Source organism: Nicotiana tomentosiformis, chromosome 12, assembly GCF_000390325.3.
Source record: "Nicotiana tomentosiformis chromosome 12, ASM39032v3, whole genome shotgun sequence".
NCBI lineage: Eukaryota > Viridiplantae > Streptophyta > Magnoliopsida > Solanales > Solanaceae > Nicotiana > Nicotiana tomentosiformis.
The window spans coordinates 63,040,676-63,066,634 of NC_090823.1; the positions used below are offsets into that span (position 1 = coordinate 63,040,676).

At 42.3% G+C, this 25,959-nt stretch overlaps 2 protein-coding genes across 2 annotated transcripts; both read right to left on the bottom strand.

Annotated features, from left to right (window-relative positions):
* Positions 1 to 4,549: 4,549 nt before the first annotated feature.
* LOC104119810 (uncharacterized) lies at positions 4,550 to 5,081 on the bottom strand. Its single transcript, XM_009631400.4, has one exon. It carries the CDS (start codon positions 5,016 to 5,018, stop codon positions 4,809 to 4,811), a length of 210 nt encoding a protein of 69 aa, XP_009629695.1. The 5' UTR covers positions 5,019 to 5,081; the 3' UTR covers positions 4,550 to 4,808.
* Positions 5,082 to 23,977: 18,896 nt separating this feature from the next.
* LOC138902752 (uncharacterized) lies at positions 23,978 to 25,959 on the bottom strand. The gene is made up of 3 exons (XM_070190649.1): positions 25,653 to 25,959; positions 24,542 to 24,999; positions 23,978 to 24,265 (listed from the first exon to the last, which is right to left on the bottom strand). Exons 1-3 carry the CDS (start codon positions 25,957 to 25,959, stop codon positions 23,978 to 23,980), a joined length of 1,053 nt encoding a protein of 350 aa, XP_070046750.1.

Here is a 25,959-nt window from a genome sequence, read left to right on the forward strand (position 1 = left end):
TTTATATATACATTCCAGAATGTCTTTACAAAGGCCAATGAAAACGGCCTCAACAAAATAAATGTACAAGGTACAAAAATAAAGACAAAAATTCCTAAGGCACCTATGCTCGATCTTCACCAGAACTCGCCTCGTTACCAGAGCCGTCAGGGCCTTCTTCACCTTTGGGTTCATCGGAGCCCTCGAAGCCTTCTTCATCCTCGGGATCAACCAGCATCTTGGCCTTGACCTTTAGTCTTTTCGCCTCCTCGATCTCGGCAGATAGGTCAAAGCCTCGGGTATGGGTCTCTTCGAGGGTCTCCCTTCGATACAACCACTTCATGTACTCAACAGTGGTTTTCAGACAGGCCTCGGATGCCTCGACATCGGCCCTATATTGGGCTACCATCTCTTCAGCATCGGCGGAGGTTGTGCACATCTGAGCCTTTGCAGCTTCACATTCACTATCGAGGGCATCCCGCTCTGTCAGGGCCGAGTTCAGTTGAGCTCGGAGTTCCTCATTCAGCTGGGCTTGCATATTAGCCTTATCTTTTGTTACTGGGAATTGAACTTCTACCGATGCCAGCTGTGTCTGGGCGGTCTCTTTCTCTGAAGCCAGTCGGTCCATTTTTCCCTTCTAAAAATCGGCCATGGCTTGGACCTCTTTCATTTCAGCTCGGAGTTGGTCGATCCAGTCAATCTTTTGCTGAACCTGCGAGGTTTGGTCGTTGTTCTCCATGGCTAAGTCCTCATTGCTAACATTGAAAACCTTTACCTTTTCGACTAACTCGGCATGCTCTTTCTGAGCCGCATCCAGCTCGGCCTGGAGATTCTTGACGACCCCTTCATGTTGCTCGCTGAGAAGCTTATACGTGTCTCTTTTCTCAGCAAGCTCCTTGATCTCGGCCTCGAGCTGGCTAACATCGGTCGGTACAGAAAAAAGCTTTCGTGATAGAGCATCGAGGCCTGCAAAAGGGTAAAAGAAAGAAGACGTGAGAAATATCAAGGATTAAATCAAAGGTCGAAAGATCGTAATGATACCTTACCCGATTCAGTGCCTACTGCGCCTCGTTGAACATGCACGATACGTCTACCTCGTTCATTTTCACCTGGTCTTCTTCGGTCACCAGGCATCGAAGGTGGCTCGCTACTCCCATTGGAGCGGAAAGAACCTGGGCATCCTCCGGGATAGTGATGACTATCGAACTCTTGCGGTCGGGATCTATGCTCGGGGCAGGGAATTGGTTGACTAACTTTGGGCTCAAATTCAGCCCGCCGACTTCTGAAGATGACCCCTTTCTCGGCACCTCCAGGTCACTCAGCCCCAAAAAAATTCCTCCAAAAAGGACGAGTCCACACCGTCAAAAAAGGAACGAAGGGGATCGTCCGCGCCATGAGTCCCTTCGTTAGACCTCTCCTTTCCCGCTCGGGCCTCCTCGAGCATGGACTCGGTATAGGAAGGCGACCTTGAAATCTCTATTACACCCACTGCTTCCTTCGAGGCATGGCCGACATTCTGGGAAGTCTCGGCCCCGGTCTCCTCATCTACCCCCCAGGCCTGCGGGGGATCAGCCTCATAGATCTCCTCTTCACTAGCTGCTCGCTCCTCGGGGGATGTTGGCCCGTGGGCCACGAAAAAATCATCTTCTTTAGGCTCATCCCTGAGCCGATAAAGCGAATCCGAGTCGGGCGCTCGAGAGCTAGAACTTTCCTTTGGCTTACGGGCCAACCTTTTCTTTGGCTTCTTCCTTTCTGAGCTCGGGGAGCCCGGAGCCTTCCTTTTATACTTTTCTCCTGATGTAGCCCCAAGCTGCCCCAAAATGGAGGGGTCAATGGACGGATCCTCGTCCCCTACTAAACGCTTAAGCTCAATGGTCCTAGGCAAACCTGCAAAAGGAAAAGTGATGAAAATAGGGCAAGTATAATGCGAATGAGAGAGCCAGATGATACCTATTCGAGGAAGGGTCTTACCATGAGAACGGGCCTCCCAACGGCCCCTCGAGAGCTTGCACCATGAGCGGTCGGAAAAAGGCATCTATGAACAAAATGTCCTCGATCCACTCCTTGAGCCATGGGATCGCATTTGGGACTCGAGCAACGACTGCACCACCACAAATACCAGTAAGAAAAGAGGAGATGCAGGCAAAATGTCGTTCAAGGGGAAACTATACTTACGAGATGCGTTCCACTTCTCGGGAAACTACATGAGTTCAGGGGGAAATAAGTCTTCGATCTTCACCCGAACGAAACGTCCTTGCCAGCCCCAGTCCCGATTCTCATCAATGCTCGAGAATGGGGCTTTGCTAGCCCAGCGTGTGAGCTTTATTAGTCCTCCTCGGAAGATTCGGGGACTGTATAGCCGGAGAAGGTGATCGATGGTGAACCGACGTGACTCGGTCTTGTTCACGAAATAACGAAAGGGGATCACGCTCTTCCACAGTGACAGGTGGATTTGACCGACGCATACGTCGTACCTCTTGTAGAAATCAAAGATAACCGGATCCACCGGGCCTAATGTAAAGGGATAAGTGTAAACACTTAGATAACCCTCCACGTAGGTAGTGATGGCGTCCCCACGCCCGGGGAGTACTACGTCCTTAGCCGCCCAGTTGCAGTCCTCTCGGACCGCGGGGAGGACATTTTCGGTAATAGAGCATATATATCTTGATACTCTCTTACACCGACCCTGCACCGACAAGGGCTTCTCAACATTAAAGTCATCGGTAACCGAACAACCCCCAGGAACGAACATTTTCAAAGGAGGCTCGGCAGCCGGTTCACCGGTACCCGCATCAGGAGAGGACCTCTCGAGGACAACCACATCGGGAGTAGTCTCGTCGATTTCAGCAGTCGGTTGTGAAGAAGAAGCAACTTTTTGGAGACCAGATTTGGAAGTTTTAGCCATTGTTATCTGGAAAAAGCTTAAAAAATATGAAGAGAGGTTGAAAGTTGAAAGGTCAACTACGCTGATTTGGGTAGAAAATAAGTAAAAACTTGCAATATACTGAGAAGTTTTAAAGAATAGAGGTGAAAATATTAGAGTGCGAAGAAGGGTAGTGATATCCTGAAAACTCGAAGGTAGAAGCTTGGTCAAAAGGAAAAAATAATTACGAAGGAGGAAAGTATTTATAGAGATTTCGTGCCGTTTCGTATTCAGGGACGACCTTCTGATGGCTGGCGCGTGTTTGAAGTCATAATAACACGACTGACGGGACGTTTCAGATTCTTTGTCGTTTCTGTCACGGCATATTGAAGAAGGAATCGAAGTGCATATGTTGTTTCTCGTCGTTTTCGTAAACTTACTCTTCGAGAAATGAGGGGACTATCTATATACGGGTGAAACCGAGCCCTTTGGACGCCTCATTTTTCGATGAAATAAACGGAGCAGAGAGGTGACTGTAAAGAACCGGAGTCGGGGCAAGGAGCCCCTCGAGTCGGGGTCCGGGCAATACACCTGCCCTCGGAAGAATCGGGGCCACGTCCCCCAGGTTCGATTCGAACCCCAAAACTTTGGAGAGAACTACCAGATAATCTAGCACGACAAACAAAGAGTCGTGACATCCGTTCTCAGTCGGATATTACGGCGTGAATCTCGGCACGTATCGGCAGAAAATCAGTAATTAGTAAAACGGAAGATTTTTACCTCTTTTGAAATTGTACTTAGGGTAAAACTCCCCCACTATACAAAGGGGAGTCTAACTATTCATTAGGCATCATTGTAACACGCATATCGAGGCAATATACTCTTATTTTCTCTGTTATTCAAAGTTCATACTTTTGTTCATCAATTCTTCATTATTGTGAACCCGAGATCGAAGGCAGACATTTCATTAAAGTTGTTACTGAGTTCGGGATCACTCCCCTTAATTGGTTTGACAATTTATTACGTCCTTTATCTGCTTAATCTAACGCAATTTATCATTTGTATTGAATTAATTCTCGTATTTTTAAAATCATATATAAATTTAATTGTTATCCGTTTTGAAAGGTAAACAGTATACATACTAATTCATTATAATGTCAACCAGATCTAATGATTCACAACATGACTATCCCACTTTCTTTACATAATTCAATAACCCGAAGATTTCACATATTCAATACTACTTTGTTTACTCTACTATCCAACTGAGATGATTTTGCTTTGTTTTTCACCGAAGTACGGAAAGAAGAGTCTCCAGGTGAAGTTTGTTGCCAGAGAATGGTTTACTAAGGTCTCAACTTCAGTCAAAAATGTCTGAAATTGGCCTTGGCAAGCCAGGTTAAACTTCAGATAAAAATTTCTGAAGTATGATCTAGACGAATTTTTATTATTTCAGTCCTGTATGTTTAAAGTATATTTTCAAAATGGGTAAATTTATAAAAAGTAAATATACAATACGGGTATAACTTCAGTGGAGACCCCAAAATAAGGTATATCTGCACTTGTCCCTAGATCTAAGAATGAATTAATCCCATGCAAATCGCATAATTTGAACAGTCAAAACGCACAAATGGAGCAACCATGAAACAAGCTAAACGAACAATGGATATGTATAATTCCGTTTTTTTAAAATTTATTTTCAATAAATTTTGAATAAAACATTCATTACTCATATTAATTTTGATATGGCCACGTCAAAACAAATAAAAGATCAATGTCACACAAGTAACAGATATTATCTCAAGGATTACTAAGAATATTTCTAGAAAAGAAAAATGCCAATTTGATTTATAATTCCCTAACAGGACGGGCAAATTAAATACAACATCATCAGTAGAGTTGTATTAAGAGAACAACAATTAACTAAAAAAACCAAGAAAAGCCCAAGCAGAAAGGAAACAACAAATTAGCCAGTGTGGATGTGAACTCCCATAGCAATAAGGAAGACGGTAATGAGTCCAAAATAGAGGATTGTATGGACAAGAATGGAGAGGCCACTTGTGTGCATGTTCCCAAACTCCACAACTCTGTGCCTACCAGGTAACTGAAACAGTAGCCCTGGACTCAACAGCACAAACAGCACCACTGCTATCAACACTGGCCCCCAATCCGACATCTCTCTCTTTCTCTCTCTCTCTCTCTCTCTCTCTCTCTCTCTCTCTCTCTACGTGTAGGTGTGTACTCTGCTGTTGGCCTATATTTTGTTGTATATATAGTTCGATTGATGAGTAAGCTTTCTTTCATTTTTAACACAGGAAGTATTGCATTAAGAAAGGAATCAAAACAAGTGGTGGTGTTTAGATTTGTAGAAAGAGAGTTTGATTCGCCAGTTCACACATGCCCCTTCAACTTTCTTCCTTATAATAATGGTTATGGTATTCATATACTGATCAAATGAAGCATAATCCATATACTAGATTCATATATAGTTGGTATAGGCAAATTTTTTCTCCAAATAGCTGCCCCTTAATATGTGGTTTCCATTCAATACTTTTGTATAATTGTTACTATCCACTTTGGCCTGATGGAATTGTTTACTCAAAGACACCCTATGACGAATGGATTTCCTATTTCTGATATATTTCATGAATTCCTTGTTCATATATAATGTAGGACATTATTGACATCACTCTCAACTGAGACTAATTATGTTTATAGTTTACAGTAGTTGATCGTACTAACTAGTTTGAATTGAAACAAAGTTGTTATTGTTGTTGTTATAGTCATGTGGTAATGACATTATTGTTGATTCGTCTCATTTTATATGTTATCAATTGTCGTATTTCATTTATATGTGCTCTAACTTTTATTGATGCTTCTGTATGGTAAGAAATATGAATGTATTGACAAATTTGAAGGTTGGAGGTGGTTCGTCTCATTAATGCATGTCATCATATGTTATCTTCAATGTAACACAACGGCTAATCCCACTTCTGTATGGTAAGAATTATGATAGAGGCTTTGCTAATAGATATAAGATACATTCGCACATAAAATGTTAGTTGGAACAATAATTTAAAGAAGAAACTAAGCTAAATATTTTTACACTTGTTAATATGTTGAAAAATGGTTATGTACATTCAAAACGTCAAAACGGCAAAAAAGAAAAAAGAATTATAGTGGATTATTTGTCACCAAAGTAGTTCACTCATAATTTATTTCGATAGTATCGATCGCTATTTTTGTAACTAAAAGATAAAATTCGTAGCTTATATAGAGAAGACTTGGGCATAAGTCGTGTTTACAGTTTATAAGGAAGAATATGGAAAAACATCCGTGTAACAAAATGATACAATTATGTGTATAATTTAAATTAATGTGTCTATCCTAAATTTAAGCATGGTCGTTATTATATCGCTCAAATCGATTCTACAGATATTGGAAGTTGATAGTTAATGGGGACGGACAGCTAGCGGATGCTGAAGCAAGCCCAACAAGTACGTGGCAGAATCACGTGAAAGGAAATGTCGCTGTTGCCTTTGTTTTTGTGCTATCCCTTTTTGTTTCTGCTATCTTGACAGTGACGCCATCAAAATTAAATTGCCTACATTTTACTTATATTAATACTCTTTACCTATTAATCTTCAATATTTTATGCAAAAGAATAAAAGGGGGCTGGGCTGTTGCTGAGATAAATTGCTGTCCGATTCGATTTGCTCGCAATACCAATGGCTTAAAGGAAAATTTTTAGGGCGGCAATGGTTGAAAGTGTTGGAATGGTGAGAAAAGAGAACAGTTGCACGTATTGCTTTTTTACCTTGAGATTTGAATTGAAGTAATATACACTCCCTCTATCAAGATACAGGAAAATACAGATCTGAGGTGCTCATAATGAGCAACAATAGTGATTTTAGAAGCTTCCGATAAAAAAAAGGGAAAAGGGCTTGATTTACCCCCTCTACTTTCAAAATTAATACTATATTGTCCCCTGTTATACTATGAACACATTTAAGTCCCTACCATTAGAAAAGTAGCCATATTTATCTCTATTTTTGACAGAATTCCACACCAGCAATTAAAATTCCACCTGGAATGCCACGGAGGAAATAATTGACCCAAACCCCTTAAGATAACCGATAACCTGCAACCCGAACCCGAACCCGAATTAAATTAGAAAGAAGGTCATTTTCTTGGCTCTTTTGAGAGCAAAATGGCGATTAGGTTGTCCGCAAATAAAATCCTTCTTCCCGATTAGGCTTTTGTCGTCGTTGGTGTTCTTACCCTTCTTGCAAATCACTTCTCTCTTTACATAAAGTGGGATTTCTCTTACCAACAATTCCTTTTGAATCAAAACAACACTCAATCAATGAAAAAAATGCAACAAAAAGAAAAAAGAAAAAAAAGTGCAAAATCCACATAAAAATTTCTCCTTTTTAGGTATACCTCACGAAACAAAGAGGCCATGTATTCAACAAACCTCATCTGCTATTGGCCCACTCCTATTTTTGTATTCTTGATATGTTTTCACTCTTAAACTGCTATAAATAACGAATCAACGCAACCTCAAATAAGAATTTGCTAGTTTGGAGTAACAACTATGCAGAGCTTATAGTAAATTTAAAGGCTATAAATGCAGGAATTTATAGGAATTGCTAAAATTAACAGAAGGAGAGTGTACAAAGGAAAGATCTAAAGAATAACCTGCTTTTGGGAGAGGGGTTGTGGGTAAAGATGCAGTCAAAGGTTTCAGATTCAGGAATTTGGGTTTCAAATCTGTGAGGAAGACTAGTGGAGAAGATGGGTATAAGATGAGCCAGTTTGGAGTTCTTCGGCGATGCACAAGCAGCAAGATTTCGGAGTATGGTGGTCTGCGGTGGTGACCATTTCCGTCAACTCCCAATTAGAGAGAGCAATTTGAGATCAGATTTGATAAAACTACTAATGTCCACCGTGGCATTCCAGGTGGAATTGTAATTGCTGTGGAATTCTATTAAAAGTAGAGGTAAATATGGCTACTTTTCTAACGGCGGGGACTTGAATGTGCTGATAGTACAACGGGGATAATATAGTACTATTTTCTAAAGTAGAAGGATAAATCAGACCATTTTTCCTTAAAAAAAAAGAGAGAGTAGAAGAGCCCGAGATAGGATAATTTTGGAAAAGAAAGCTTCGCCTTTTTTCATTCATCTGGTAAGTATTTCTATAGGAAAAAGATCCAAATTTATCCATACTTTGTAAAAATATCTTGATTTGCCCTTCTTTAGAAGTTTGGTTCAAATATATTCTTGTTGTTAAATTTTTGGGCTACAAATACCCTTATTTGCTAACAGACATATGTTTGAAGCTAATTTATTTCTAATTTTGCTTATTAGCTCCAGAGCTGCACATGGGATATTTTAACCCATACCCATTTAAACCGACTCCATTTGACCCGATTAAGCCATAGCCACTCACTCTCATAAAAAGCGAGAGAGAAGAAAACTCGTGGCCTTTATGGTTTTCCCCTGGAATCTTTAGGGTCTGAAGGGAGCTTTCCGTTTCTTAAGTATTCAATATACTTGTTTCTCCAATCCCAGGTTAAGCTAGTAGAATTTATTTCGGCGTACCCATCTTCGATTACCGATCTTGAAAGTTGAACGACAGTCCCCGAGCTCAAATCATCTACCTCGACCGACGATTCCAAATTTGCAAGAGCATCGGCCTTATTATTCCGTTCTCGTGGAACATGTCGTAGGGTCCATTAGTTGAAATGGTGTAAAGTGATAAGCAGTTTGTCCAAATACATTTGCATCCTACCTTCTCGAAATTCGAAGGTTTTGTTTACTTAACTCACCACCAGCAAAGAGTCACAATGCGCCTTAATGACTTCTGCTCCCAAGTTTCTAGCTAGTTCGAGACCTGCAATCATGGCTTCATAGTCGGCCTCGTTGTTAGTTAATCTGATAGTTTTAATAGCTTGCCTAATAATGTTACCCGTGGGGGGTTTCAAAACTATGCCTAACCCGAACCCCTTGATATTCGAAGCACCGTCCGTAAAAAGGATCCATACCCCGGACGATATACCTGATTTCAAAAGGAGTTCCTTTTCGACTTCGGGTATGAGGGTTGGCGTGAAGTGGGCCACGAAGTCTGCCAAAATTTGAGACTTGTGGTCGTACGGGGTTGATATTCGATATCGTACACACTGAGTTCGATGGCCCATTTGGCAAATCGGCCTGATAGTTCGGGCCTATGTAAAATATTACGGAGTGGGCAAGTGGTTAATACGCTTATGGGGTGACATTGAAAGTACGACCTTAACTTTCTAGATGCGCATACCAGCGCAAGTGCCAATTTTTCTAAGTGCGGATACCTAGTTTCCGATTCTCCTAAGGTCCGACTTACGTAATAAACGGGAAATTGTGTACCTTGATCTTTTCGAACTAGGACACTGCTTGCGGCGACTTCCAATACCGCCAAATACAAGTATAGTTTTTCGTCGGTTTTTGGAGTTTGAAGCAGTGGTGGGCTCGATAGATATCGTTTCAAATCCTGTAACGCTTGTTGGCATTCCGGTGTCCAGGCGAAGTCGTTCTTCTTTTTGAGTAGGGAGAAAAATTTATGACCTCGATCTGATGATCTTGAAATGAACCGGCCTAAGGCTGCAATTCTTCCCGTTAACCTTTGTACAGCTTTCACGCTGTCCACGATAGTGATGTCTTCGATGGCCTTGATTTTGTCGGGGTTGATCTCAATTCCCCGATTTGACACCATGAAGCCGAGGAACTTGCCCGAACCGACCCCGAAAGCACATTTTTCGGGGTTGAGCTTCATGTTGTATTTCCTCAAAATCTCGAACGTTTCCTGCAAATGGGCCAAATGGTCCTCTGCGCGTAGGGACTTAACTAGCATGTCATCAATATAGACTTCCATTGTTTTACCTATTTGTTCTTCGAACATTCTGTTTACTAGGCGTTGATAAGTAGCTCCTGCATTTTTTAGCCCGAAGGGCATTACGTTATAACAATATGTTCCATGTCGGGTCACAAATGAAGTCTTTTCCCGGTCGTCCAGGTTCATCTGAATTTGATTATACCCGGAATAGGTGTCGAGAAAGGTGAGGATCTCATGGCCGGCCGTGGCATCGATCATGCGATCGATGTTGGGCAGTGGAAAGGAATCTTTGGGGCATGCTTTGTTCAAATCCTTATAGTCCACACACATTCTAAGTTTGTTTCCTTTTTTAGGTACTACAACCACATTGGCTAACCATTTGGGGTATTTTACCTCCCGAATAGAACCTATCTTGAGAAGTTTGGTTACCTCGTCCTTTATGAATGCGTGCTTTTCCTCGGACTAGGGCCTTCTTTTTTGCTTCACCGGTCTGAACCTAGGGTTCAAGCTTAGCTGGTGCGCCGTTATGTCCGGCGGGATCCCTATTATATCTAAATGGGACCAGGCAAAACAGTCGATGTTATTGATAAGAAATTGAATGAGTTTCTTCCTGAGTTCGGGGCTCAAACCCGTTCCCAGGTATACCTTTTGTTCGGGCCAGTGTTCGATCAGTATGATTTGCTCCAGTTCCTCAATTGTTGATTTGGTGGCATCGAAATCATCGGGGGTTATGAAGGATCGAGGGATCCATCGGTCATCATCATCTTCTTCAATGTTCTGCTTACCTGGCTGGCTCGAAGCCGATGTGTGTGATTGCTATTTGGCGCTCTGCTCTCCGATTGTGTCTCGTTCTGAACCTGATCCTTTTATCGGCGAAGACGAGGATATTGATTTTGCTTCTTCGACGGAGAACATTTCCTTTGCGGCTGTTTGTTCTCCGTACACTATTTTAACACTTCCCGATGTTGGGAATTTGAGGACCTGGTGTAGGGTCGAGGGTACGGCTTTCATGCTGTGGATCCACTGCCTTCCGAAAAGGGCGTTATATCTCATATCACCTTCGATCACGTGAAACTTTATTTCCTGGATGGTTCCGGCCACGTTTATTGGTAGGGTAATCTCGCCTTTGGTGGTTTCACATACCATATTGAATCCGTTTAGAACCAGAGTTGCGGGTACGACCTGATCTTGCAGGCCGAGCTGTTCTACGACCCTCGATCTGATGATATTGGCCGAGCTACCTGGATCAATTAACACACGCTTAATCTTAGTTTTATTCATGAGTACGGATATTACCAGTGCATCGTTATGGGGTTGGATGATTCCCTCTATATCTTCATCACTGAAGGACAAAGTCCCTATGGGTGTATAATCTTGAGTTCGAGATCGCTTTTCCCTCACAACCGATGTTTTAGTGCGTTTAAGCATCGGTCCCTGAGGGGCATCGACGCCGCCGATGATCATGTGAATGACGTGTTGCGGTTCTTCTGGCTCGTTTTGCTCGCCGAATTCCTTGTTCCTAAAATAGTTCTTCGCCCTATCACTCAGAAATTTCCGAAGGTGTCCTTTGTTAAATAAGCGGGCCACTCCCTCTCTTAGTTGCCTACAATCTTCCGTTCTGTGGCCATGGGTGCCATGATATTCGCACATTTGATTAGGATTCCTTTGGGCAGGATCGGTCTGCATGGGTCGAGGCCATCTGGTGTATTTGATGTGTCCGATGGCCGATACGATGGCGGATGTACCAATGTTGAAGTTATACTCCGATAATCGAGGGACTTCGATAGGATTGTCATATTTATCAAAGCCGCTCTTGCTCATAAGTCCCCGAGAATTTTGTCCCCGATCAGTCCTTCAGTTGTTCCGAACCGTATCACGTGCTGAACCATTGTTCATCCGATCCATGTCGTACGGTTGGTATCGGTCTCTGTTCGACCTTTGTTCTCTGTTGATTTCCCTCTAATTTTTAGTGGTTGTGTGGTTCTAATGTACGGGCCCATACGGAGCTCCCAATTGATCATCTTCAACCCTGATTTTTGATTGGTACCAGTTGTGTACATCTGCCTAAGTCATTGCTGGGTACTCGATCAAATTTTGTTTCAGCCGACGTGATGCTGTCGAACTTAGCCCGTTCAGTCCTTGGGTGAAAGCTTGTACGACCTAATCGTCTGTGACCGGTGGAAAGTCCATACGTTCCATTTGAAATCGGGATACGAATTTCCTCAGCATTTCGTTACCCCTTTGTTTTACTTTAAAGAGATCTGATTTCCTTGTTGCAACCTTTATGGCACCAGCATGTGCTTTTACGAATGAATCTGCTAACATGGCAAAAGAATCAATGGAATTTGGTGGTAAGTTGTGATACCAGATCATTGCTCCCTTCGCGAGGGTCTCTCCGAACTTTTTCAACAATACGGATTCGATCTCATCATCCTCCAAATCGTTGCCTTTGATGGCACATGTGTAGGAGGTGACGTGTTCGTTAGGATTGGTCGTACCGTTATATTTGGAAATTTCGGGCATACGGAATTTTTTGGGGATTGGTTTTGGGGCCGCACTCGAGGAAAAAGGCTTTTGTATGAATTTTCTCGAATCGAGCCCTTTTATCATTGGCGGAGCCCCCGGGATTTGATCGACCCTAGCGTTATACGTTTTCACTTTTTTGTCGTTGGTTTCGACTCGTTGTGTGAGTTCCTCGAGAAATTTAGCAATTTCAGGAGCGGTCCCCGATTCCTGCTCGTTTGATTTCACTACGACGGGCTCCGTTCTGGGGGTGACTTCTCGAAGAAGCGGATTGGAGTTCGGCCCACTTTGCATATGAGTTCGGCTCTACAACTGAGCTATCGCTGTTTGTTGGGCTTGTAACATTTCGAAAATCATACGCAAGCTGGCCCCGATTTTCCCCGTCCTGTAGATGTCTCGGGCTATGGGTCGAGCACCGTCCTTAACGCTTCTTTCCGGTTCAGAACGCTGATTCGCTTCTAGAGCTATTTCTGAATTGATATCCAATGGTACTTCGGCTCGAATTTCGGGTTCTTGGATTCGAGCCTCGTTGCCGTCGTCAGGTAGCCTTCCGGCCCGGGCGCCAAGTTGTTGGTTTCATCTTGAAGGCCGGCTTCGAGGTCGATAGGTAGAGCCATTTTGAAGTTGTAAGCTGGAGTGTACTGTAGATGTATATCAAACAATCACTGTTACCCTTAGCCCCACGATGGGCGCCAAACTGTTTAACCGAAAAATCGGATAACGTTAAATTTAGATATGGTTCTAAGGGTATGCGAATTCCTTTGATACAAAATGACAATACATGTAATTTTGCTATAAAACGGGAATGATGGGCGAGAAGACTGAAATGAGTTAGAAAAACAAGCACAATAAAATCTTAATATATCTTGGAGGACCTGCCTCTATTGCAGTCTATCCCCCTTTTTATAGTAGAGGATCACTGCTTTATCTATAACAACATAATAAAATAATACATATAGTGGAGGACCCATGATGGTTTGTCTCTTCCTTGATTCTCGCCAAGATTCTTTCCCTCGGTGCGGTTGTAACGGCTCTTGTCTGCGAGCTTGGCACTGGCTCGAGCTCGGTGTTAGATCGAACCCCCAGTCTTGGTTCGAGCTCGGTTCTGCCTTGGGGCATCGATATTCGGGGCCTGTATCGATCGGTGTTACCCCGTAGTCCGATTCGGACACGGGCTCGATAAGTTTTGCCGTTTATAGCTCGAAGCTCGACGTCCCTACTTCGAAATTCATCCGAGCTTGTCATGTGGATAACCTTCGATTGAAACGTCATTGTCTCGACCGGTCTTTGTGACTGCGAAACGGTTTTGACCGTAAACAATAGTACAGTCAATTACATAAGAACAATCCAATTATTCGACCTATACTATCTCTCAGCTCTATTAGTGGATATAGCAGTAGACAACCAAAAAACATCTACTCCATACACAACTCTTAACTGTAAGCAAATTTTCAACCCCAACAACCAAAAATTAATCTTTTCAAACACAAATTATTAGAAAAAAAAAGGTAAGGAAGAAAGAATCAACAAGAAACAAGAAAAACCAGCATACTTTTTTCCTTATTATCAATCAATATAGCTACAGAGAATAAAATAAGCAACAAAGAATAAAATAAGCAACAAAGAATTAAAATAAGAACCTGTTGGGACAAAATGAGACTTGGGCAAGAGAAACATAAGCCTTAAGAGAATCCAATTTTGGTCAATAGAGGAAAACCCAGTTGGTAAAATCAGAGAGTAAAGAGCTAGCGTTGGAGAAGGAGGCTATCTCATTGATGGAGGAGGAGGAGAAGAGATGGTAATATCTGATATTTGGGTGTTTCGATATTTTACGAAGCGCCTATAGAATAAGGGATTTTGGCTGTTTTTGGGTCTAAAACAAAATAACAAACTTAGGCCACTTAAAAAAAGAATGTGAGACCGATAGGGATTAATGAAATTTAGGGAGAGAAAACGAAGAGGGAAACATTGACCGTCGCCAAAATATATTTTTAAGATAACCGTTACCACATAATAACCTACTGCCACGGTTACACAAACCGTCACAATAGATTAATTTATGGTAACAATTATTCTGATAATGCAACGGTTTATTTTAATAAGTGTCCTAATATGTTCAACGGTCTGTAGGAACGATTATAAACGTTGCCATAGGTTTTCTATGGCAACGGTTCAGTAACCGTTGCTAAATAATTGTTGCCATAGGCTTATTTTCTAGTAGTGTTAGAATAGAGGTTGGAGTCGCAATCTTGAAAAGGAAAAGAGAGATCAATATACTTTACCAAAAAGGTACTACTAATATTTATATAAATTAAATTAGGTAACCTAATCAAATTAACATGTAAGTAGTGCTAGAAAGTAACTAGAAGAATATAGGTTTTGTTATCATGACGTAGGATTAAAAAGTTTTCAACACATGTAAAACGTGAAGGATACAAATAATATTAATAAGACCAAAAAAAGGTTTATGCTTAATATGAAGATAGAAGATGAGCTGAATGACATATCCGTGAAAATGCCAAAAACATTACTCTATAATAGCATATACATTACACATAATGTTCTTTATATTGCGATATAGAAATTTAATTATCACATTTGAATTTGTACATATTTTATATTTTTTAAGGAAATAGAAAATTTGATAATAAATAATTAGAGAAGTCGATAATAAATAACTAAAAAAGAAGCTTCATGGATGCCCTAGAAATTACCATCCATATATTAGGTTTGACAAAATCAGTACAAAGAGGATGCTGCTCGAAAATAACTAGAGGAATATAGGTTTTGTTATTTAATAGGATTGAAAAGTTTTCAACACATGTAAAATGTGAAGGATGCAAATAATAATTTTAAATAAGACCAAAAAAAGGTTTATGCTTACTGTGAGGATGAGCTGAATGACATATCCGTGAAAGTACCAAGAGAAATAATAGCATATATTCTTTGTATATACATTACACATAAGTATTCTTTGTATTGAAATATAAAAATTGAATTATCATATTTGAATTGTACATATTTTATATTATTTAAGAAAATAATAAATTAATATAATAAATAATTGGAGATGTCCATAATAAATAGCTAAAAAAGAGGCTCGTTGGTGCCCTAGAAATTACCATACATTGGATAGACGAAAAATATACTAGTTTGAAAAAATTAGTACAAAGAGGATGCTAAAAGAACATTAGTGAATTATTAAAGTTATCGCAACCTCGAACTTTCTGATCATACACGAAACAAAAAGATGTATACGGTCGAAACTGATTTCGGCCTTCATACGTCTGATCGAGATAGGATCATCATGGACCGAAGAAAGTCTTCATAAAATCGAGATGGATCCGAAGATGGCACAAACGAGCTTCAGATTTCAGGTACAGGTTAAATACCGAGCTCGAAGTCATTATCGAGCTCGGGTCCGAATCGAACTATGATGAGATGTGATTGAATCGAGCTTAACGGCCAGAGGCCAACCAATACCGAGCCCAAGTCAATTCTGGACCCCGAGTCAGCATCGACCTCAAACCCGCACCGAGCTCTAAAGCTGGAAACTAACCAATAACGACCGATACCAAGTCCGATCAGGATCGAGCTCATAGACGAGAGCCGTTGCAGCCGCACTAAGGGAGAGAATCTCGTGGGAATTAGGGAAAAGCTGATTTATCATGGGTTCCCCACTATATATTTTTAATTATATCTAAGGTAGGGTTCCCCTACTGTAAAAGGGATGGCTATATTCCTGTAAAGACCAAGTTCACATACATTGTAACTGAGATATCATACACTCATATATTGAAGAGTTATCCTTTTTTAGCTTCATAGATTGATTCATCTTGCTTGATCCATAAATCATCTTCTTTCTGACTTTGCTTATTTTTCATTCTCTACAGTCAACACTCGATATTTCTATTCATTCTTACGATTTGTGTCAAGTTATACTACATACCTTTAGAACTACGTACAAATTTAACTCTATCCATTTTTTGGATAAACAGTTTGGCGCCCACCGTGGGGCTAAGGATAATAGTGATTATTTGATACGAATCTGCAAAAACACACCATTTTACGCTTATTTTTGGAAGTGCCTTTGATTTCGGATTAGCAACGACGAGCTCTCTAAATTTAATGGCCTTACCTATCGACAACGAAGTTGGCCTTCAAGGTGAGAACACCAACTTGACGCCCAGGGTCGGAATGCCGCTCGTCGACGCAGTTGGAGCTCGAGTCGAAGTGCCATTAGACGTTAATTTGCATGTGGCCATTGAGGCGAACCTATATTCTAAACCTGAAAATAGCATTCATGGTGGCACTCGATCTGCAGCTCGAGAAACCCATAATGTTAAGGAAAATGGAATCAACTTGCATATGATTTTCGAAATGTTGCAAGCTCAACAGGTAGCGATAGCTCAGTTGCAGAGTCAAACACAGGTACCGAGCAGGCCGGAGCCCAGTCCGCCCCGAGAAGTCACCCACAGAACGGAACCGGCTATAGTAAAGTCAAATGAGTAAGAGTCGGGGACTAATCCCGAAATTGCTAAGATGTTCGAAGAACTGACCAAACAAATAAAATCAGGAGAAAGGAGGATCGAGGAAAACGACAAAAAGGTGGAGACATAACTCAAGGGTTGATCAGATCCCGGGGGCACCACCTATATTGAAGAGCTTAGATTCCAAAAAAATCATACAAAAGCCTTTCCCCCCAAGCGCGGCTCCTAAACCGATCCCAAAGAAATTCCGCATGCCCAAGATTCCTAAATATAACGGAACTACCGACCCCAACGAACATGTCATCTCTTATACATGTGCCATCAAAGGGAACGACCTAGAGGATGATGAAATCGAATCCGTATTATTAAAGAAATTCGGTGAAACCCTGTCAAAGGGAGCAATGATATGGTATCATAATTTACCATCTAATTCTATCGATTCATTTGCTATGCTTGCAGATTCCTTCATAAAAGCACACGCCGGGGCCATAAAGGTCGAGACCAGGAAGTCGGACATGTTCAAGGTAAGACAAAAGGATAATGAGATGCTAAGGGAGTTTATATCTCGTTTTTAAATAGAACGAATGGATCTGCCACCAGTCACAGATGATTGGGTTGTTCAGGCTTTCACTCAAGGTTTGAACGAATGAAGTTCGACGGCTTCATGACGATTGAAGCATAACCTGATCGAGTACCCAGCTATTACTTGGGCCGACGTGCATAATTGGTACCTGTCAAAAATTAGAGTCGAAGACGATCAGTTGGGTTCTGAACCCGCTGCTAGAAGGAGCATGAATCGGGAACAAGGTCTGATCCGAGACCGATACCGACCATATAGTGGAAACCATAGGATCAATGAATCGAGACGTAACCCCGGACAAAGCAATAAAAGGAGTGATAGAGGTCAAGGGTCTCAGAGGATGATGAACAGAAGTGGGTTCGATAGGACTACCGGACCTAAGGAGGCACCACGGTTATCAGAGTATAACTTCAGCATCAATGCATCAGCCATCATATCGGCTATCGGGCGCATCAAAGACACTAAATGGCCTCGACCCATGCAGACCGATCCTGCCTAGAGGAACCCCAATCAAATGTGCGAATATCATGGCACACATAGCCACCGAACGGAAGATTGTAGGCAACTAAGAGAGAAGGTAGCCTGGTTATTCCATAAAGGGCACCTTCGAGATCTTTTAAGTGACAGGGCCAAAAACCATTTCAAAAACAGGGATTTCGGTAAACAAAACGAACAGGAAGAACCACAGCACATCATCCACATGATCATCGGTGGCATCGATACCCCTCAAGGGACGGTGCTTAAACGCACTAAGACATCGGTTATGAGAGAAAAGCGACCTCAAACTCAGGATTACGCACCCATAGGAACCTTGTCCTTTAATGATGAAGATGTAGAAGGAGTCGTGCAACCTCACAATGATGCACTGGTAATATCCGTATTTATGAATAAAACTAAAGTTAAGCGTGTATTAATTTATCCAGGTAGCTCGGCCAACATTATTAGATCGAAGGTTATAGAACAGCTCGGTCTATAGGACCAGATCATACCCGCGACCCTGGTTCTAAACGGATTCAATATGGCATGTGAAACCACCAAAGGCAAGATAATTTTGCCGATAAACGTCGCCGGGACCATCCAGGAAACGAAGTTCCACGTAATCGAAGGCGACATGAAGTACAACGCCCTTTTTGGAAGGCCATGGATCCACAATATGAGAGTTGTACCTTCAAACCTCCACCAGGTTCTTAAATTCCCAACATCGGAGGGGGTCAAAATAGTGTACGGAGAACAACCGGCCGTAAGAGAAATGTTTGCCGTCGAAGAAGCAATTCTGATATCTTCACCTTCGTCAACAAAGGGGTCGGACTCAAAAGGGGAACGAGATGCCAAATAGCAATCATAGACGTCATCTTCAACCCAACTAGAAAATCAAAAGATTGACGAAGATGATGATCAAAGGATCCCTCGAACCTTCGTGATCCACGATGATTCTGATGCTACCCAATCAACGATTGAAGAACTGGAGCAAGTCATACTGATCGAGTATTTGCCCGAACGAAAGGTATACCTGGGAACGGGATTAACCCCCTAACTCAGGAAAAGGCTTATTCAATTTCTTATCGATAACATAGATTATTTTTCTTGGTCCCATTTAGATATAGCAGGGATCCCACCAGATATAACAACGCATCGTCTAAGCCTGGACCCTAGGTTCAAACCGGTGAAGCAAAAGAGAAGACCCCAGTCCGAGGTAAAGCACGCATTCATAAAGGACGGGGTAACTAAACTTCTCAAAATATGGTCCATTCGGGAGGTGAAATACCCCGAATGGCTAGCCAACGTAGTTGTGGTCCCAAAAAAAGAGAACAAACTTAGAATGTGTGTGGATTATAAGGATTTAAACAAGGCGTGCCCTAAAGATTCTTTCCCGCTGTCCAACATTGATCGCATGATCGATGCCACGGCCGACCATGAGATCCTTACTTTTCTCGATGCCTATTCCGGGTATAATCAAATCTAAATGAACCCGGAAGAACGAGAAAAAACTTCGTTTATCACCAAATATGGAACATATTGTTATAATGTAATGCCCTTCAGGCTAAAAAAACGTAGGAGCTACTTACCAACCCCTAGTAAATAAAATGTTCAAAGAACAAATAGGTAAATCGATGAAAGTTTATATTGATGACATGCTAGTTAAGTCCCCGTGCGCAGAGGACCATTTAACACATTTGCAGGAAACGTTCGAAATCTTAAGGAAATACAACATGAAGCTCAACCCAGAGAAATGTATTTTCGGGATCGGTTCGGGCAAGTTCCTTGGCTTCATGGTATCGAATCGGGGGATCGAGATCAATCCCAATAAAATCAAGGCCATCGAAGACATCACTATCGTGGACAGTGTAAAAGTCGTGCAGAGGCTAACGGGACGGATTGCTGCCTTAGGCCAATTCATTTCAAGGTCGTCGGATCGAAGTCACAGATTTTTCTCTCTACTCAAAAAGAAGAACGATTTTGCCTGGACCCCGGAATGCCAACAAGCATTAGAGGAATTGAAGCAATACCTATCGAGCCCACCGCTGCTTTGCACTCCGAAGGCAGACAAGAAACTTTACTTGTACTTGGCGGTATCGGAAATAGCGGTAAGTGGTGTCCTAGTTCGGGAAGAGCAAGTTACGTAATTTCCCGTTTATTATGTAAGTCGAACCTTGGGGGAAGCAGAAAATAGATATCCACACTTAGAGAAATTGGCACTAGCACTGATAAGCGCCTCTAGAAAGTTAAGACCATACTTTTAATGTCACCCCATATGCGAATTAACCACTTACCTACTTCGTAATATTTTACACAAGCCCGAACTATCAGGCCGATTGGCCAAATAGGCTGTCGAACTCAGTGGGTATGATATCGAATATCAACCCCGGACGGCCATCAAGTCTCAAATTTTAGCTGACTTTGTGGCTGATTTCACGCCGACCCTCGTACCCGAAGTTAAAAAAGAACTCTTATTGAAATCGGGTACATCATCGGGGGTATGGACCCTATTCACGGACGGGGCTTCGAATGTGAAGGGGTCCGGGCTAGGCATCATTTTAAAGCTGCCCGCGGGTAACACTATTAGGCAATCTATCAAAACTACTAGGTTGACTAACAACGAGGCCGAGTATGAGGCCATGATTGCAGGTCTCGAGCTAGCTAAAAGCTTGGGAGCAGAAGTCATTGAAGCCAAGTGTGACTCTTTACTGGTGGTAAATCAAGTAAACAAAACCTTTAAAGTTCGAGAGGATAGAATGCAAAGGTATTTGGACAAACTACAGGTAACTTTGCACCATTTCAAAGAATGGACTTTGCAGCATGTACCTCGAGAACAAAAGAGTGAGGCTGATGCACTTGCAAATTTGGGATCATCAGTCGAGGAAGATGAGATCAGCTCGAGGACTGTCGTTCAACTCTCGAGATCCGAGATCAAGGAAGGTCATGCCGAGATAAATTCTACAAGCTTAACCTGGGATTGGTGGAATAAGTATATTGAATACTTGGAGAACAGAAAACTCCCATCAGACCCTAAAGGTTCGAGGGCCCTGCAAACCAAAGCTGCTCGATTCACACTAACTGCAGATGGAATATTATACCGAAGGACATTCGATGGACCATTGGCAGTATTCTTAGGTCTAGGAGACACCGACTACATCCTACGTGAGATTCACGAGGGTACTTGTGAAAATCATTCTGGTGCCGATTCATTAGTTCGAAAAATAATCAGAGCATGATATTATTGGATCGATATGGACAAAGATGCAAAGGAGTTTTTTCAAAAATGTGACAAATGTCAAAGGTTTGCACCGATGATCCATCAGTCCAGAGAGCAACTTCACTCAGTCCTATCCCCATGGACATTCATGAAATGGGGAATGGATATCGTCAGCCCTCTGTCATTGGCCCCAGGTAAAGCTAAGTTCATTTTATTTATGAATGACTATTTATCTAAATGGGTTGAAGCACAGGCGTTTGAGAAAGTAAGAGAGAATGAGGTTATAGACTTCATCTGGGATCATATCGTATGTCGATTTGGGATACCCTCCGAAATAATGTGTGACAATGAGAAATAATTTATCGGCAGTAAAGTGAAAAAATTCCTCAAAGACCACAAAATAAAAAGGATATTATTGACACTGTCTCATCCTAGTGGGAATGAATATGCCGAATCAACGAATAAAACTATCATTCAAAACCTAAAGAAAAGGTTGAACGGCGCTAAGGGGAAATGGAGAGAAATCCTACCCGAAGTTCTTTGGGCATATCGAACAACATCAAAATCCAGTACGGGGGCAACCCCGTTCTCCTTAGTATATGGTTCTGAAGCCTTAATTCCAGTCGAAGTCGGGGAACCCAGTGCCAGGTTTCGATATACAACAGAAGAGTCAAATCACGAGGCTATGAATACTAGCCTCGTATTATTGGATGAAAAATGAGAAATGGCTCTCATCCAATTGGCCGCCCAAAAGCAGCGGATCGAAAGATACTCTAATCGAAGAACAAATCTTCGCCATTTTAAAATCGGGGACTTAGTGCTAAGGAAAGTCACCCTCAGCACCCAAAATTTAAATAAAGGAAAACTGGGTCCAAACTGGGAGGGACCGTATCAGGTACTCGAAAACATCGGTAAAGGATCCTACAAGCTCGGTATTATAAATGGCAAACAACTACCAAGCAATTGGAATGTATCACACCTAAAACGATACTACTGTTAAGATACGACCCTCCCATGTTCATTTATATTTCAAAACTAACCTTTGCAGGAGTTCGAGCAGGAACAAGGATGGATCATTCAATACGAAGCCTTAGGTCTGAAAGCACGCATTGCACTCTTTTTTCCTTAGACTGGTTTTATCCCAAATGGGCTTTTCGACAAGATTTTTAATGAGGCAACCAACGATCGTTCTAACTTAGAACAATTCAACAGTATCCAAGGCCTCTTTACAATCAACCTTGAATACTGGTGGGGCATTACCCTCAAATATATCAAGATTGATGTTCGAATATCAAGTTCGATACAAGAAAGTTACTTCATAACAACAGGGTTCCGATAGGAAAAATTGTAAGAGCCAAATGGTCTAAACGATCCATGCTCATGTAGTTGACCCGAGCCCTGACATAAAACATGAACACATGTATAATGACTTACAAAGAAAATTTTCTTCTTTACCGATATCTTATATCCAAGAAACATTCCTCTATTTTGGGATTTATTATGCAAACAGGCTTAAGGGCCGACCATTACCCCATAAATCGGGGACTGCCAACCAGAAAATCAATGAGTTCGAGCAACACTTACCCGACTATAAAGCCTAAGGGCTACCCCGACTCTAGTTCGAGCAACTATTCTCACTCGGGGACTATCTACGAAGCCCACGGGCTACTCTTATTTTGAGTACGATAAATTACTCACTCAACCATTAAGCCTACGGGCTACGTTACTTCGAGTTCCAGCAAGCACTCACTCGACTACTAAACCTACGGGCTACTCTTATTTTGAGTTCGAGAAATCACTCACTTAACCAATAAGCCTACGGGCTACATTACTTCGAGTTAGAGCAAGTACTCACTCAACCATTAAGCCTACGGGCTACGTTAATTCGTGTTCAAGCAAGCACTCACTTGACTACTAAGCCTACGGGCTACTCTTACTTCGAGTTCGAGCAAGCACTCACTCGACTATTAAGCCTACGAGCTACATTACTTCGAGTTCGAGCAAAGCACTCACTCGACCACTAAGACTATGGGCTATTCTTATTTTAAGTTCGAGAAATCACTCACTCAACCATTAAGCCTACGGGCTACATTACTTCGAGTTCGAGCAAACACTTACTCGACCATTAAGCCTACGGGCTACGTTACTTCGAGTTTGAGCAAACACTCACTCGACCATTAAGCCTACGGGCTACCTTATTTCGAGTTCGAGCAAGCACTCACTCGACTACTAAGCCTACGGGCTACTCTTACTTTGAGTTCGAGCAAGCACTCACTCGACTATTAAGCCTATGGGCTACATTACTTTGATTTCGAGCAAACACTCACTCGACTGCTAAGCCTACGGGCTACTCTTATTTCGAGTATGAGCAATCACTCACTCGATTACTAAGCCTACGGGCTACTCTTACTTCGAGTTCGAGCAAGCACTCACTCGACTATTAAGCCTACGGGCTATATTACTTCGAGTTCGAGCAAGCACTCACTCGACTACTAAGCCTACGGGCTACTCTTACTTCGAGTTCGAGCAAGCACTCACTTGACTATTAAGCCTGCGGGCTACATTACTTCGAGTTCGAGCAAACACTCACTCGACTACTAACCCTACGGGCTACTCTTATTTCGAGTTCGAGCAATCACTCACTCGACTACTAAGCCTATGTGATACTCTTACTTCGAGTTCAAATCATTCACTCGACCTCTAAGACTACGGACTATATTACTTCAAGTTCGAGCAAGCACTCACTTGACTACTAAGCCTACGGGCTACCTTATTTCGAGTCTGAGCAAGCACTCACTCGGTTATAAAGGCTACAAGTTTCAAATTCGATCAAATTACCTAAAGCCTTATGAAAACCTTCATAAGGCATCAATGAAACAAAATCTTCACAAGGCAGAGAATAAAATAGAGGCAAGTCGGTAAAAGAAAAGATCTTTATATATATACAAGAATGTTTATAATGTCCGAACAGGACCTTACACAAAAACCTCAAGCTTCTGCTGTAGATGTGAGATCAAAATATTAGCCATCATTCCAGAATCGAGCCCATGGATTTTTAAGATTATCATTACCTGCTCGGTCAGGTCAATCTGCTCTTGTTGAGCCTTGGCCAATTCAGCTCGGAGGTCCTTGATTTCTTCTTTCCTTTGTCTGAAGAGTAGTCTAAGGGTGTTCCTTTCCTCTATAACCCGTCGAAGGTCGGCCTCGTACCGACGCAGTTCAGCTCGCGATCGAGAACATGCTTCTCGATGAACTGTTGTGGCCTACGAAGAAAGAAGAAAAGAAGTTAGAAAAGAATAGCAAACATGAAAGTGGTATCAACAAAGGAAGTTAGATTTTACCTGATTTAGAGCTTGTTTCACTTCACAAAAAAGGCCCGACACATCACTAGGGCCAGCAACTTCCTCGACGTTATAAAACAAATCACATAAGTGGATATCCCCTTCATGAGATCAGTTTATCTCGAGGGCCCCCAAAGCTTGGGCTTCCCGAATCGCCCCTTCGGAAAAATCAAGGAGAGTCGGCGAGTCTCCAATTACTATTGCCCCAAGCGACTCGCTTGGGGCGTTCTCCTCAGTTCGGAGAGCTTCAGATATACCCACCGTTTGTTGACTTCGGTGGGAAGCATCCTCGATTTCTAATAATTCGGGGACTCTGCCCGAACCTTCATCCGATATCTCCTCAGTCCGAGGCGGAGCTTTATAAATCACCATCGATTCAGCTGCCTTTGGGGCATCGATGGTTTTCTTCATTCGGGCCACCAGCACGGACCCATCATTTTCTTCTTCTTCCTTGTCTTCATCCCTTAGATGCAGAACTGATTCCATAGTTAAAGAGATGATATTCTTCTTCGGCTTACGAGCCGTCCTCATCTTCGATTTTGGATCTTTAGAAGAAGAGGCCCTTTTTCTCTTATTATCCTTCACCGATTTTGGAACAGATATCGAAGCCTCTTCTTCGCCGGGCGGGGGCCTCAAAACTGCAACTTTGCCCACACCTACATACAGGAAAATTGATTTAAAGTATATGGAAAGCATCTCGTTCGAACTACCAAAGATACGAGAAAGAGGATCACCATGACTTTTGGCCTCCTATCAGCCCTTCGATAAATCACGCCATGAGCGGTCGGCATATGTGGAGGTCAAAGCTAGATCCCGTACCCAGTTCTTGAGGTCGGAAACTGCACCGGGCATCCAAGGAACCGCTGCATGACAAAAAGGGGATATCGGTGGGAAACGAAATGAAGGGGAAAAATAGTAAGAGATAACGGCAAAGTTACACTTATGCTTCTTATGTTCCACTTCTCGGGAAAGGGCATCTTTTCAGTCGGAATCAGGTCCAAAGTCTTCACTCGAATGAACCTGCCCATCCAGCCTTGATCCCTGTCCTCGTTTATGCTCGAGAACAGGACCTTGGTAGCCCGGCGCTGAAGTTTTATTAACTCGCCTCGAAAGAGGCGAGGGCAGTACAATCGAATGAGATGGTCGAGGGTGAAAGGTATCCCCTCGATTTTGTTCACGAAGTAACGGATCAAAATAATGATCCGCCAAAAAGAAGAACGGATCTGGCCTAGGGTTATTTGGTATTGACGGTAGAAATCAATAATAACAGGGTCGAGGAGACCTAACGTAAAAGGACAAGTATACACACTTAACAATCCTTTCACGTAAGTGGTGATATCTTCTTCAAGAGACGGGATTACTGTTTTTTTGTTCTCCCAATTGCAATCTTTCTTTAGCTGTTCGAGGTGCCCCTCGGTTATCGAACACATGTACTTCGATACTGGCTCGCATCGGCCGGGAACCGACGAGTCTTTGTCGACCTTAAAATTAGAGGTAAGAACACACGCCCCAAGAACGTACTCCTCAGGCCGTGGCTCTACCGGTATTTTGTCGGCGGGGGGCTGTGAAGAAGGAGCTTTTTCTTTCTGAGGAATGGTTTTTGATGTTTTCGCCAT